This window comes from Rhinopithecus bieti, unplaced genomic scaffold, assembly GCF_001698545.2.
Source record: "Rhinopithecus bieti isolate Rb0 unplaced genomic scaffold, ASM169854v2 scaffold_57691, whole genome shotgun sequence".
NCBI classification, from domain to species: Eukaryota; Metazoa; Chordata; class Mammalia; order Primates; family Cercopithecidae; genus Rhinopithecus; species Rhinopithecus bieti.
The window spans coordinates 3,523,323-3,536,467 of NW_016824383.1; the positions used below are offsets into that span (position 1 = coordinate 3,523,323).

Below are 13,145 nucleotides of genomic sequence, written 5' to 3' on the forward strand. Positions count from 1 at the left end.
GCACACACCTCATATTCACACACCCCACCCCTCACCCACACACTCTCTCACACAGACTCACACTCACTCCCACCCTATACCCTCACACACGCTCACCCACCCTCACACACACACTCACCCCCACCCTGCTCCCTCATACATGCTCACACACACGCTGTCTCACACACACACGCCCACCCCCACCCTCACACACACACTCACCCCAACTCACACCCTCACATGCGCTAACACACTGTCATCCCACGCACCCCACCCTACACCCTCACACAGTCACGTTTACCCACACTCACCCACACCCTCACACATACTTTCTGTCCCACACTCACACCCCACACACTCACACAAACACTCACCCCCACCCCACACTCACACACTCCTACTCACCGACACACTCCCTCACACACAGTGCAGAGCCCTCCCCTCCTCCCTTTGCCCTGCTCCGTGTCCTCTTAGCTTCACCCCTGCTGATCCCAGACTCTACCTCCTCTTACCCTCAACCTCCCCAACTCCTAAATGTCCGAGTCAAAGACAAGGGGCAAGAGGGATGGAGTCTAGAATGGGGAGAGCAGGATCAAGGTTTGAAGGCAGTCACTGTAGGGTCTGTAGTAGGCTGTCTTGTATTGCTATAAAGGAATACTTGACACTGGGTAATTTATAAAGGAAAGAGGTTTAATTGGCTCATGGTCCTGCGGGCTGTACAGGAAGCATGGCACCAGCATCTGTTCCCAGTGAGGCCTCAGGAAGCTTCCACTCATGCAGAAGGTGACAGGGGAGCCAGACTATCACGTAGCAAGAGTGGGAGCAAGAGAGACAGCAGGAAGGCGACACACACTTTTAAACAACCAGGTCTTGTATGAACTCCGAGTGACTTTCACTCATCACCAAAGGGTGGCGCTGAGCCATTCCTGAGAGATCTGGCCCCATGATCCAGTACCTCCCACCAGGACCCACCTCCAACACTGGAAATCACATTTCCTCATGAGATTTGGAACAAACATCCAAACATATCAGGGTCCTTGCTTCATTGCATCAGCTGGGAAGGGTGGGGAACTAGACTGTGTCTCCTCCCTCATTTTGTGTAGACACATAGCAACGCAGACACATCGGCACACGCACCCATGGAAAGATGACCACGCACACACAGACTGGCACAAGGCCTGCACTGGCAGGCACGTGGGCACACACAGACACACCCAAGGACATGCCAACATGTGCAGGAACGCATGCACGGTTCTGCAGTGTAGGGGGTGAGGGGGACGTTCCTCGGATTTCAAAGCTCCCAACTTCTCGTGATTCTCCTTCCCTTGTTGTTGAGTTAAAGTTCCAAACCAAGATAAGGACACACATCTATTAAACTCTGATTTGGGTGGCTGATCTGTCTTCTAACAAGAATATTTTACCTTTCAAAAATTGCCTTTGGACAAATGCAGTCGCCATTATGCCTTATCTGGGCCAGAGAATTAGTTCATATGTTATAAAACCCACAGAGACAGTGGGTCCTGCACACTCACCTCCTCGCCAAATAGAAAATTTCTTAAAAGTTCTAAATGTTTTGTATGAAGCAAGTATAACATTGATATGTAAACCAGGTGAAGGTAGCATTAAATGACTTAATTTATTACTTCAGAATAGTACTTAATTCAAAAATTACTTAAGAATCTTGATGCAAAAATTATCAAAATGTTACCTTACAGAATTTGGCAATATGTCAGCCAGGCGTGGTGGCTCACGCCTGTAATCCCAGCACTTTGGGAGGCCGAGGCGGGTGAATCATGAGGTCAGGAGATCGAGACCATTCTGGCTAACATGGTGAAACCCCACCTCTACTGAAAATACAAAAAATTAGCTGGGCATGGTGGTGGGCACCTGTAGTCCCAGCAACTCTGGAGGCTGAGGCAGAAGAATGGCATGAACCAGGGAGGCGGAGCTTGCAGTGAGCCGAGACTGTGCCAGTGCACTCCAGCCTGGGGGACAGAGCGAGACTCCGTCTCAAAAAAAAAAAAGAATTTAGCAACATATCACAAAAGTAAATATGCATTTACCTTTGACCCAGCAATTCCAGAAATGTACCTTGAAGATACACCCACAATAATATGAGAATATGTAAATGCCCCTAAATACATGGATTGAAAAATATACAGTATATCCACACGATGGAGTACTGTACTATGTAGTTATAAGAAAGAATGAGTATGATCTTTTTTGCATATCAATGAACTGATATGTGGTGCTTTCTAAAATGTATTGTTAAATATAAAAACAAAGTTTAAAAGCACACACACACACATTATGTTTTTGTGTAAGAAAGGAGAAAGAAGAAAATACACATGTAACTGCTTACTTTCTATGAAAATAAACACAGGACTAGCCTGGGAAACATAGTGAGGCCCAGTCTACAAAAAAAAAAAAAAATTGTTTTTAATTAGCCAGGCATGGTGGCACACACCTGTAGTCTCAGCTACTCAGGAGGCTGAGGCAGGAGGATCAGTGGAGCCCAGGAGTTCGAGGCTGCAGTGAGCTGTGACTGTTCCACTGCATTACAGCTTGGGTGACAGAGTGAGACCCCATCAGAAGGAAGGAAGGAAGGAAGGAAGGAAGGAAGGAAGGAAGGAGAGAGAGAGAGAGAAAGAGAAAGAGAGACAGAAAGAGAGAGAGAGAAAGAAAAGAAAGAAAGAAAGAAAGAAAGAAAGAAAGAAAGAAAGAAAGAAAGAAAGAAAGAAAGAAAGAAAGAAAGAAAAAAAAAGAAAGAAAGAAAGAAAGAGAAAGAGAGAAAGAGAAAAGTAAGAGAGAGAGAAAGAGAGAGAGGGAGGGAGGGAAGGAAGAAGAAAAAAGAAAAAAGAAGCATAGGAAAGTACACCAATGTGATGGGGAGGAAGGAAGGAAGGAAGGAAGGGAGGGAGGGAGGGAAGGAAGGAAGGAAGGAAGGAAGGAAGGAAGGAAGGAAGGAAGGAAAGAAAGAAAGAAAAAAGAAGCGTAGGAAACAATAGACCGGAGTCCAATGTGATTGGTTGCCCGTAAGAGGTAGGTGGGAAGGGAGAAAAGGATTGGAATGGGCAGTGAAAGTGATGCCTGTGAGAGTATCGATTTGCATCATTTTAACTTTGAAAGTATGGTTGATGCTTTACATACTGAAGTAAATTAATACAATAAAGTCCAACAATTGTGAGGTGGGAAAAAAAACCTAAAACCAAAATAAAATATAAACAGAAGCAAAAGATGGTAGCCAGGGCCTCCTCCCACCTCATCTGTACCTTTGGGAGCCAGTGTCACTTGTGTTTCTGTTCACAGTGACCTGTCCCCCAGCTCTCATTCTTTAGTTGTTAGGCTTCCTTTGAAGCAGATTCTTATTAGATGGGGCAACTGTGATGTGTGTAGCACATGCTTTCTGTGAAACAGGTAGCACTACAGTGGTCTTAGTCACGGACATCAATGTGTGTTGGGTTAGGGAGAATTTCTGCCGCCTCCCTCTAGAAAACAAATACATGCTTGGGATGGGGTGACAGAGAGAGAGTGTGTGTGTTTGTGTGTGTGTGTGTGTGTTTATTGTTGCAAATAAACTCCCAACACAAAGTCTGTAAACTTTTTGGAAGGACAACAAATTAAAATTAATAAAGCAATTTTATTCATTAGAAACGTGTTTTGAGTCATAGATTGTTAGAAGAGGCCATTTGAGACACTCAGCTAGGCTTCGAAGCTTCGAGTTTGGGTTCTGGATCCACAAATGTTGGCTGTAGGACCTTTGGCTATTGGTTTAATTTCTCTGATTTTTGCACTTTGTTCCTTTGCAAAACAGAAATTAATACTGTCCCACCAACTCCATGGGCCGCTAGAGGAATGAATGACCAAATGTGTGTGAAAGTGATTGATGACTCGAAAAGCACTACACAAATGTCAAGCATTACTTATGGTCATGATGGTGATGGTGGTGGCAGCGGTGGGGGTGATGGAGAAGTCATTCTGGAACCTTCTGTTCTCTTCTCACTCTCTCCGGGACTGAGAAAGTTTTTCCAAACAAAAGCATCATGTCTTGCTCCTCTTACTCGAATGAGGCATTCCTTTCTCTTATCTCGGGGGTTTTCTACCGAATGCTGCCTGTGCTCCCAGATGCCCCCCGTCTTGGACAGAGAAGCTGTAGGTGGTGGGAGGTGGGGTCCCCTACCCTTGGAAAAGCAGCTCTTCTAACCCTTTTATTTGGTTACTTCTAGGGGCAGTAGAATAAAAGAGGGCATGTCTAATAACAGCACCACTAGCATCTCCCAAGCCAGGAAAGCTGTGGAACAGCTAAAGATGGAAGCCTGTATGGACAGGGTCAAGGTAAGCATGCATGCGTCAGTCCCACCCTCCACCCGAAGCTCAGCTCAAAACATTCTTCCTGCTTCCAGAGCAGCCTTGTGAGAGTTAACACGTCACCCAGCACAGCATCCAGCCAACCTTGGCAGCTGTAACATTTACAAATGAGTGTTTGCTTCAGAGTTCTAAGTGTGCCCAAGGATTCAAAGGATGCAAAACACACAGTGTGCATGAATTCCATAAGGAGTCTCCAAAAATAGACTCATAATTCATCTCAGCTCTATTTAGCTCTGTTGTCGTGCCAATCAGCAAGAAAGAGAGTTTAGCAATGAGATCAATCACTTTTCTGCTGTGATACAGTGCCTTTGAGGTTCAACAACATCGGATATGTTGACAGGATTATTGTTGAGGGTGGAGCTCTGAACCATGCCTGGGTTTGTCAAATATTCCTTTGGGGAAAGTGAAGAAAGGCTCCAGACACCTCCCACTGTATTCATTTCACTGATGAGTGCAGGTCTCTTCACGCTCGGAGGATTGAGGCAAGATGAGGCCACGTCTTCTCCAGATGCCACTCAGAGGTGAGCAGGAGGCCAGGCAAAGCATGTGACTCTGAATGAGCGTGTGAGCATGGCGCTTGTTCACTGTAATAGAGTTGAAAGGAACCCCAACTCTGATGTCAGGAGCCTGATGCCAGGAAGCTCCATGTGTCTGTGGTCTTCGGGAACACAAATCAGGGGTCTCACTTGGGCATCTGGGATTCAAAAAACACAGAATTCATGACAATGGGCGACTCCTGAAGCCTTCTATCGGCACAGCCTCCGACCCCTCCCTCAGGAGTCACCCGTTGCCATGGAGTCTGTGTTTTTTGAATCCCAGATGCCCAAGTGAGACCCCTGATTTGTGTTCCCCAAGGCCACAGACACATGGAGCCTCTGTGTGGACAGTTATTTTTTTCCCCTGGAGCTCTGGGGGTACAGCCTCTCCAAGGAGGCAGAAAATATGCACAGAAAGTGACATGAGGGTATATGAAGCAAGGAAGGAATCCAGCGTGAGGTAAGTCGGTATCACTGGACCCGTGTTACTAGAGCATCTACATCTCATACATACCGATACCAACTGCAAATCAGATGTCAGTCCTTGGTCTCTAGGCTAGAGGAGGGAGCAAAGTTAGCACCCAGAAAGCAATTCTAAGACAGAGCGGGTCCCAATAGCGTAGAAAGAGGTTTCAAATGAATGTTGCAGGCATCCCGTGCTCCAGCAGTGCAGACAGGAAAAGGATGAGGACTGTGGTGAAAGGCGTTGCTGGGCACCTAATCTATACTTGCAGGGTCCTGTGAGAGACATGTGAAGGCGACAGTCTCCTCCGTGTGGCTCAGGGAAGACTTCTCGGAGTTGTGAGCTGTGGCTGGCTCTGAGCTGATAGTGGAGGAGGAAGGGCCAGTGTGAGCTAATCACCGCTCGTGTGGAGCAGCTGGGCAGCTGGAAGAGCTGCAGGTTGTGCTGGAAAGAGAGCTATGGGAGGAGGGTGCCATGCACACAGGTGCAGAAGCCGGAGCCATGAGGTGACAGGTGTTTGAGGTGCACCGACCTGTCAGCAATAGACGGAGTTGTCAGAGGCGAGGAGGTAGTTGAAGCTCTGAGTAATTAGGAGAGGCAAGGAGGGGCAGAAATCGGGTACAGTGTGGAGCAGACAGCAAAGATGGGATCAGGGAGGCAAACACACCAAGAAAAGCAACAGAACATGGAGAGTAAACGTGGGAGGCACTAGGGAGAGAGAAGTTAGAATCCAACTGTCAAGCCCCGTGGCCAGAGGCCTGAAAAGACAGTGGGTCCCAGTTTGGGCTATAAGGCAATTCTGTTTTGCCCGGGCGTTCTCTTCTGGCAAGGAAGATAAATTCTGCAATAGCATCTTCACCTGCCACAAACATCACCCCAGGAGCCCCTATGGGGACCGGGTGTCCTCACGAATGAACGCTTCTTCAAGAGTCACTTAGGCACACATGCTGTCACTGAAAGAAGGAGGAAAGTTAAAGACAAATGAGTTACTGTATAAGTTCGTTCTCACATTGCCGTGAAGACACACCTGAGACTGGGTAGTTTATGAAGAAGTGTAACTGGCCCATGGTTCCACAGGTGGTCCAGCAGGCACGATGCCGGCATCTGCTTGGCTTCTTGGGGCGGAGGGTGGGGAGGCCTCAGGAAACTTACAATCATGGCAGAAGGTGAAGGGTGAGCAGGCACATCTTACATAGCCGGAGAAAGAGAGAGAAGCGGGGGGCACTACACACTTTGTTTTTTTTTTGTTTTGTGTTTTTGTTTTTGAGACGGATTCGGCTCTGTCCCCAGGCTGGAGTGCAGTGCCGGTCCTCAAGTCCACTGCAAGCTCCGCCTCCCGGGGTTAAACCGCCATTCTCTGCTGCCTCCAGCCGTCCCCGAGTACTGGGAACTACAGGCCCGCCCACCTCGCCCGGCTATTTTTTGTATTTTTTAGTAAGAGACGGGGGGTTTCCGTGTTTGCAGGATGGTCTCGATCTCCTGGAACCTCTGGATCCGCCCTCTGGTCAAAGTGCTGGGATTACAGCCTTGAGCCACGCGCCCGGCCACTTTTTTTCTTCTTTTTTTTTTTTTTTTTTTCGAGACCTTGCTCTTTCGCCCAGGCTGGAGTGCAGTGGCTGGATCTCGGCTCACTGCAAGCTCTGCTTTCCGGGTTCACGCCATTCTCCTGAATCAGCCTCCCGAGTAGCTGGGCCTACAGGCGCCTGCCACCACGCCTGGCCAATTTTTTATATTTTTGGTAGAGATGGGGTTTCACCGTGTTAGCCAGGATGGTCTTGATCTCCTGACCTCATGATCCGCCCGCCTCGGCCTCCCAAAGTGCTACACACTTTTAAACAACCAGCGCTCTTGAGAACTCACTCACTATTATGACAACAGTACCAAGGGGGATGGTTTTAAACCCTTCATGAGGAACCACCCCCGTGTTCAATCACTTCCCACCACGCCCTACCTTCAACACTGGGGATTACAATTCCACATTAAGATTTGAGCAGGGACACAGATCCAAACCGTATCAGCTACTCAGGTGGTATTCAATCAAAGGGATAGGCAGCCCAGACACGGTGGCTCACGCCTGTAATCCCAGCACTTTGGAAGGTCGAGGCAGGTGAATCACCTGAGGTCAGAAATTCGAGACTAGCCTAGCCAACATGGTGAAACCGCATCTCTACTAAAAAATACAAAAATTAGCCAGGTGTGGTGGCGTGTACTTATAATCCCAGCTACTTGGGAGGCTGAGGCAGAAGAATCACTTAAACCCAGGAGCGGAGGTTGCAGTGAGCCAAGATTGTGCCACTGCACTTCAGCATGGACAACAGAGCAAGACCCTGTCTCAAAAAAAAAAAAAAAAAAAAAAACCGGGATAGGTCGCCGTGTTGCTGTGCTGACTGTAATGGAAGCATGGATGCAAGATTCCTCAGAGGGCCTGCCAGAGGCTAATTCAGATCATGTGGTAATTCCAGGGAGTAGGCCAGTGACAGCTGTGTCAGATTCAGTTCAGAAGCAGAGTTGGTGGAAACAGAATGTTGTCATTGAAGAGAAAATGCCATGGCCGCCTGAGGAGAGAGCTGAACCTGGGAACCGCATCTGTGCCAGAGATGCATGAGCACACATGGGTGGTTTTTGTTGTTGTTGTTGTTGTTTTTCTTGCTTGGACAACCTTGAACATTAATATATAACGTACAATTTATCATTTTTAACCATTTTTAAATGTACAATTCAATTCAGCAGTATTAGGTGCATTCACAATATTGTGCAACCATCACCACCATCCATCTCCAGAACCTTCTCATGTTCCCACACAGAAACTCTGTACCCATTCAGTGCCAACTCCCCATTTGCCCTGCCCATCCCTGGTGACCACCATTCTACTTTCTTCCTCTATGAATCTGACTGCGCTAGGTATCTCATATAAGTGGGATCACACAGTATTTGTCCTTTTGTTCCTGTCTTATTTCACTTAACTTATTGTCCTCAAGATCCATCTATGTTGTAGCCTGTATCAGAACATCATTCCTTTTCAGGGCTGAGTTGTATTCCACTGCATGGATAGACCACATTTTGTTTATCCATTCATCCATTGATGGACACTTGGGTTATCTCCACCTCTGGACTATTGTAAATAATGCTGTTATAAACATGGGTATGCAAGTATCTGTTGGAGTCTTTGTTTGTTGTTGTTGTTGTTTGAGATGGAGTCTCGCTCTGTCGCCCAGGCTGGAGTGCAGTGGCATGATCTCGCCTCACTGCAAGCTCCGCCTCCCAGGTTCACGCCATTCTCCTGCCTCAGCCTTCCCAGTAGCTGGGACTACAGGCACCCACCACCATACTCGACTAATTTTGTTTTTGTATTTTTAATAGAGACGGAGTTTCCCCGTGTAAGCCCGGATGGTGGTCTCGATCTCCTAACCTTGTGATCCGCCCACCTCGGCCTCCCAAAGTGCTGGGATTACAGGCATGAGCCACCACTCCTGGCCTGGAGTCTATACTTTGGTTCTTTTGGGTACCCACGAGTGGAATTGCTAGATCATATGGTAACTCTATGTTCAACCTTTTTGCCTTTTTTTTTTTTTTTTTTTTTTGAGAGACAGTCTCACTCTGTTGCCTAGGCTGGAGGGCAGTGGCATGATCTCAGCTCACTGCAACCTCTGCCTCCTGGGTTCAAGCAGTTCTCCTGCCTCAGCTTCCCAAGTAGCTGGGATTATAGGCATGCACCATTACACCCAGCTAATTTTTGTTTTTAGTAGAGACAGGGTTTTACCAAATGTTGGCCAGGCTGCTCTCGAACTCCTGACCTCAGGTGATCCACCTGCCTTGGCCTCCCAAAGTGCTGGGATTACAGGCATGAACCACTGCACCCGGCCTTATGTTCAACCTTTGGAGGAACTGTCACACTGTTTACACAGAGGCTTCATCACTTCACATCATTACCAGCAGTGCATAGGAATTCCAGTTTCTCTACATCCTGACCAGCACTTGGTTTTTTTTTTTTTTTTTAATTAATGTATTTACTTTAATTGACAAGTAAAAATTAAAGTCACTCACTATCACGACGACAGTACCAAGGGGGATGGTATATATTTATGGTGTACAACATGAAGTTTTTGACATAGGCATACATTGTGGAATGGCTAAGTCAAGCCGTTTAACATATGTATTCTCTCAAATACTTAGTTTTTTGTGGTGAGGACACTTAAAACCTATTCTCTTAGCAATTTTCAAGTATACAATACATTGTTATTAATTGTAGTTACCATGATGTGCAATAAATCTCTTTAATTTATTTCTTCTAGCTGAATTTTCTTTTCTTTTCTTTTCTTTTTCTGTGATGGAGTCTTGCTCTGTCACCCAGGCTGGAGTGCAATGGCGTGATCTTGGCTGACTGCAAGCCCTGCATCCTGGGTTCAAGCAATTCTCCTGCCTCAGCCTCCTGAGTAGCTGGGATTACAAGTGTGCACCACCACATCCAGCTAATTTTTGTATTATTAGTAGAGACGGGGTTTCGCCATGTTGGCCAGGCTGGTCTTGAACTCCTGGTCTCAGGTGATCCTCCCGCCTCAGCCTTCCAAAGTGCTGGGATTACAGGCCTAAGCCACAGCAGCCAGCCCTGAAACTTCGTGTCCTTTGACCAATGTCTCTCTAATCTCACCACTCCACAGCCTCAGGTAGCCACCATTTTGCTCTCTATTTCTATAAGTTTGACTTTTTTACACTCCACATATAAGTGAGATCATACAGTATTTGTCCTGTGCATGGCTTATTTCATTTAATATCATATCCTTCAGGGTTACCCATATTTTCTCAAATAACAAGATTTCCTTCTTTTTGGGGGCTCGGTAGTATTCCGTTGTGTAAATATACCACATTTTCTTTATCCATTCATTCGTTGTTAGACAGGCTGATTCCATAACTTGGTTATTTTGACTAATGCTGCAATGAACACAGAAGCACAGATCTTTCTTTGACATACTGCTTTCATATCCTCAGGTTATATACCTAGTAGCGGGATTGCTGGATCCTATGGTAGTTCTATTTTAATTTTGAAAACATCCACACTGTTTTCCAAAATGGCTGTACTAATTTAATTCCCACCAATGGCATACCAGGGTTCCCTTTCCTCCAAACTCAGCAACACTTGTTATCTTGTGTATTTTTGATAATTACCATCCTAACAGGTTTGACATGATATCTTGCTGTAGCTTTAATTTGTATTTCCCTGATGATCTAGTGATGTCTGTTTTTTAGTAACAGTCACCCTAATGAGTGTGAAGCTCACACATGGTTTTCAGCCCTAGACATCCCCGGTTTCTGGGCATAGTGTGACTTTGCAGAAAAATCTATGTGATGCAATGTTTGACCAAAAAAAAAGGTGCATCTTGGTATCAGCCAGACTATAAGAATGTGGAAAGAAAGGGGAGCTGTCAAGGACACTCCCGATGACCTCGTCAAGGACCTTGAGGAGGGAAGAAAGAGGAAGTCACCAGGGAAAGGCAATGGCCTTTCTGGGATGGGTGCAAGGTTACTGCCAGAGAGGAGGAAGGAAAGAGGGAGCCTGGACAGGAAATGACAGAGGGCAGCCCTGGGGAAGGAGGAGAGGAGCAGTTTTTAGAATCCACTGAACTTGTACACACCATGTCAGAAACACCAGGGCCAGATGACAACACTGAGATGGGGTTTCACTATATTGGTCAGGCTGGTCTCATACTCCTGACCTCGTGATCCACCCGCCCTAGCCTCCCAAAGTGCTGGATTATAGGCGTGAGCCACCACACCCAGCTGGTGTTTGAGACCAGCCTGACCAACATAGGGAAACCCCATCTCTACTAAAAATACAAAACTTAACTGGGCGTGCTGGCACGTGCCTGTAGCCCCAGCTACTTGGGAGGCTGAGGCAGGAGAATTGCTCGAACCTGGGAGGCGGAGGTTGCAGTGAGCTGAGGTCCCGCTACTGCACTCCAGCCTGGGCGACAGAGCAAGACTGCGTCTAAAAAAAAAAAAAAGAAAGAAAACACTGAGATGGATTTTCCAAGGAAGAAGAGAAGGCTAGGCCCATACTGACCGCATGGTGAGAATGCGGAGTGGGTGAATGTGCACACGATGGGGGGACAGGCTGCATGGGAACCAGCTGGAGGGTCCATGGGAGGAATTATGGCAATGCCTAGGCCCACAGAGCTGGCTCCCAGGTGAGAGCACGGCAGATGGGAACCCAGAGAGGACATCCCAGGCGAGGGCAGGTACCAGCAGGAAACCAAAAGGGAGCCCCCAGGATGGCATGGTGTGTAGCCAACCATAGGGCCCTCGCCAGGCTCTGTAGCTTACTGTGCTCAGAAGAGTTTCTAAGGAGGAAGGAAGGAAAAGAAGGCATTTGCCGCCCAGGAAAATAAAGGGGAGATCTGTCATTGGGAAGAGAAAGGAAAATATAACTGCATTAAGCAGTTATGGGGTTGCAAAAGTAAGAAAGAGTAATAGTGCCAATTCAGAGAGGTCTGCACGATTCGTGGAGGAAAAATGTAGCTGTAATATTCATTATCGTCTTGACGTTCTCTTTGTCCCCATTTGCACAAAAGCTCAAGTGCAAATATAGACTTTTTTTTTTAGTAGGGGATATAGATTGAGGCTTTACACCACAAAGCCCATAGCAAGACCTTAAACCCACACACAGTGTGGTTCAGAGACCTCCTCACTGCCTCCATTCATTTAATGTTTATCGAGAATCCCCTGCTGCTTGGCCCTTCTCCCAAATTACCACCCGCACTCCGTGGGACTCTTCTCCATTTTGCCTAGAAGCACATCAAAGCATTTCCCAACAAAGATGTGTGTTCTTTGCAAACTCTTATCAGCAGCTAAAACAAGTAATGTTCTCCAGGTTGTCACCGGCATGAGGAGGATTCACCATGGAACCTGTATAGCCTCACAAAAAGCATAAAGCTTGGAAAATAATACCCAGGTTTCTAAAAAAGAAAGAGCACATGAAAGACAAATTTTGGAAACCATATGGGTTCCCAGGGAAAGAATACCATCATAGCCTTATTCTTTTTCTCACCCATCAGAAGTTCAAACAATCTAAAACTCTATTAGAAAAGTATGTATATGGTCGGGTGCGGTGGCTCACGCCTGTAATCCCAGCACTTTGGGAGGCCGAGGCGGGCAGATCATGAGGTCAGGAGATCGAGACCAGCCTGGCCAACATGGTGAAACCTCTCTCTACTAAAATACAAAAAAAAATTAGCCAGGCATGGTGGCACACGTCTGTAGTCCCAGCTACTCGGGAGGCTGAGGCAGGGGAATTGCTTGAATCCGGGAGGCAGAGGTTTCAGTGAGCCCAGATCATGCCACTGCACCCCAGCCTGGCAACAGAGTGAGACTCCGTCTCAAAAAAAAAAAAGTACATATATGACATTGATCACTAAATAGAGAAAATCTGACAAGGGATTGTGGCAGGTCAGAGCTGAGCAGAGTGTAAGAGGCCTCGCTGGAGAAAACAGTTCCTGAAGCCAGCCTGCGCAGCCACAATGCAGAGTTCAGCCACTGAGAAGTCGTTCTCCCAAGGGTGAAGCGCAGTGCTCCCAGGTGGGCTTCCACGCTGCCTTCCACGTGCCATCCCTCAGGGTGCCCTGATTCTCCTGCCCCAGAGGAAAGGGAAGTTGCTGACATTGGGTCAATCCTACGTCTGTGACTCAAGCGGCTCTGGGGTGGACAGACATCCTCGAGCAAGCCCAACTCTCAGCCAGGGACTAGGAGGAACTGATGGAATGGCCAAGGAAAACTGGCCAAGGAACATTCTGCCCAGTCTCGTTTGC

The 13,145-nt window shown here is 47.1% G+C and overlaps 1 protein-coding gene across 2 annotated transcripts in view; it reads left to right on the forward strand.

Moving 5' to 3' along the window:
* Positions 1–13,145, forward strand: part of GNG4 (G protein subunit gamma 4) — a 102,309-nt gene that overhangs the window by 65,245 nt on the left and 23,919 nt on the right. For both annotated transcript variants that reach the window (XM_017862302.1, XM_017862304.1), the window contains one exon: positions 4,206–4,314. In XM_017862302.1, the coding sequence (XP_017717791.1) occupies positions 4,228–4,314 (87 nt within the window). In that variant the 5' untranslated portion in view covers positions 4,206–4,227. The remainder of the gene's footprint in view (positions 1–4,205; positions 4,315–13,145) is intronic.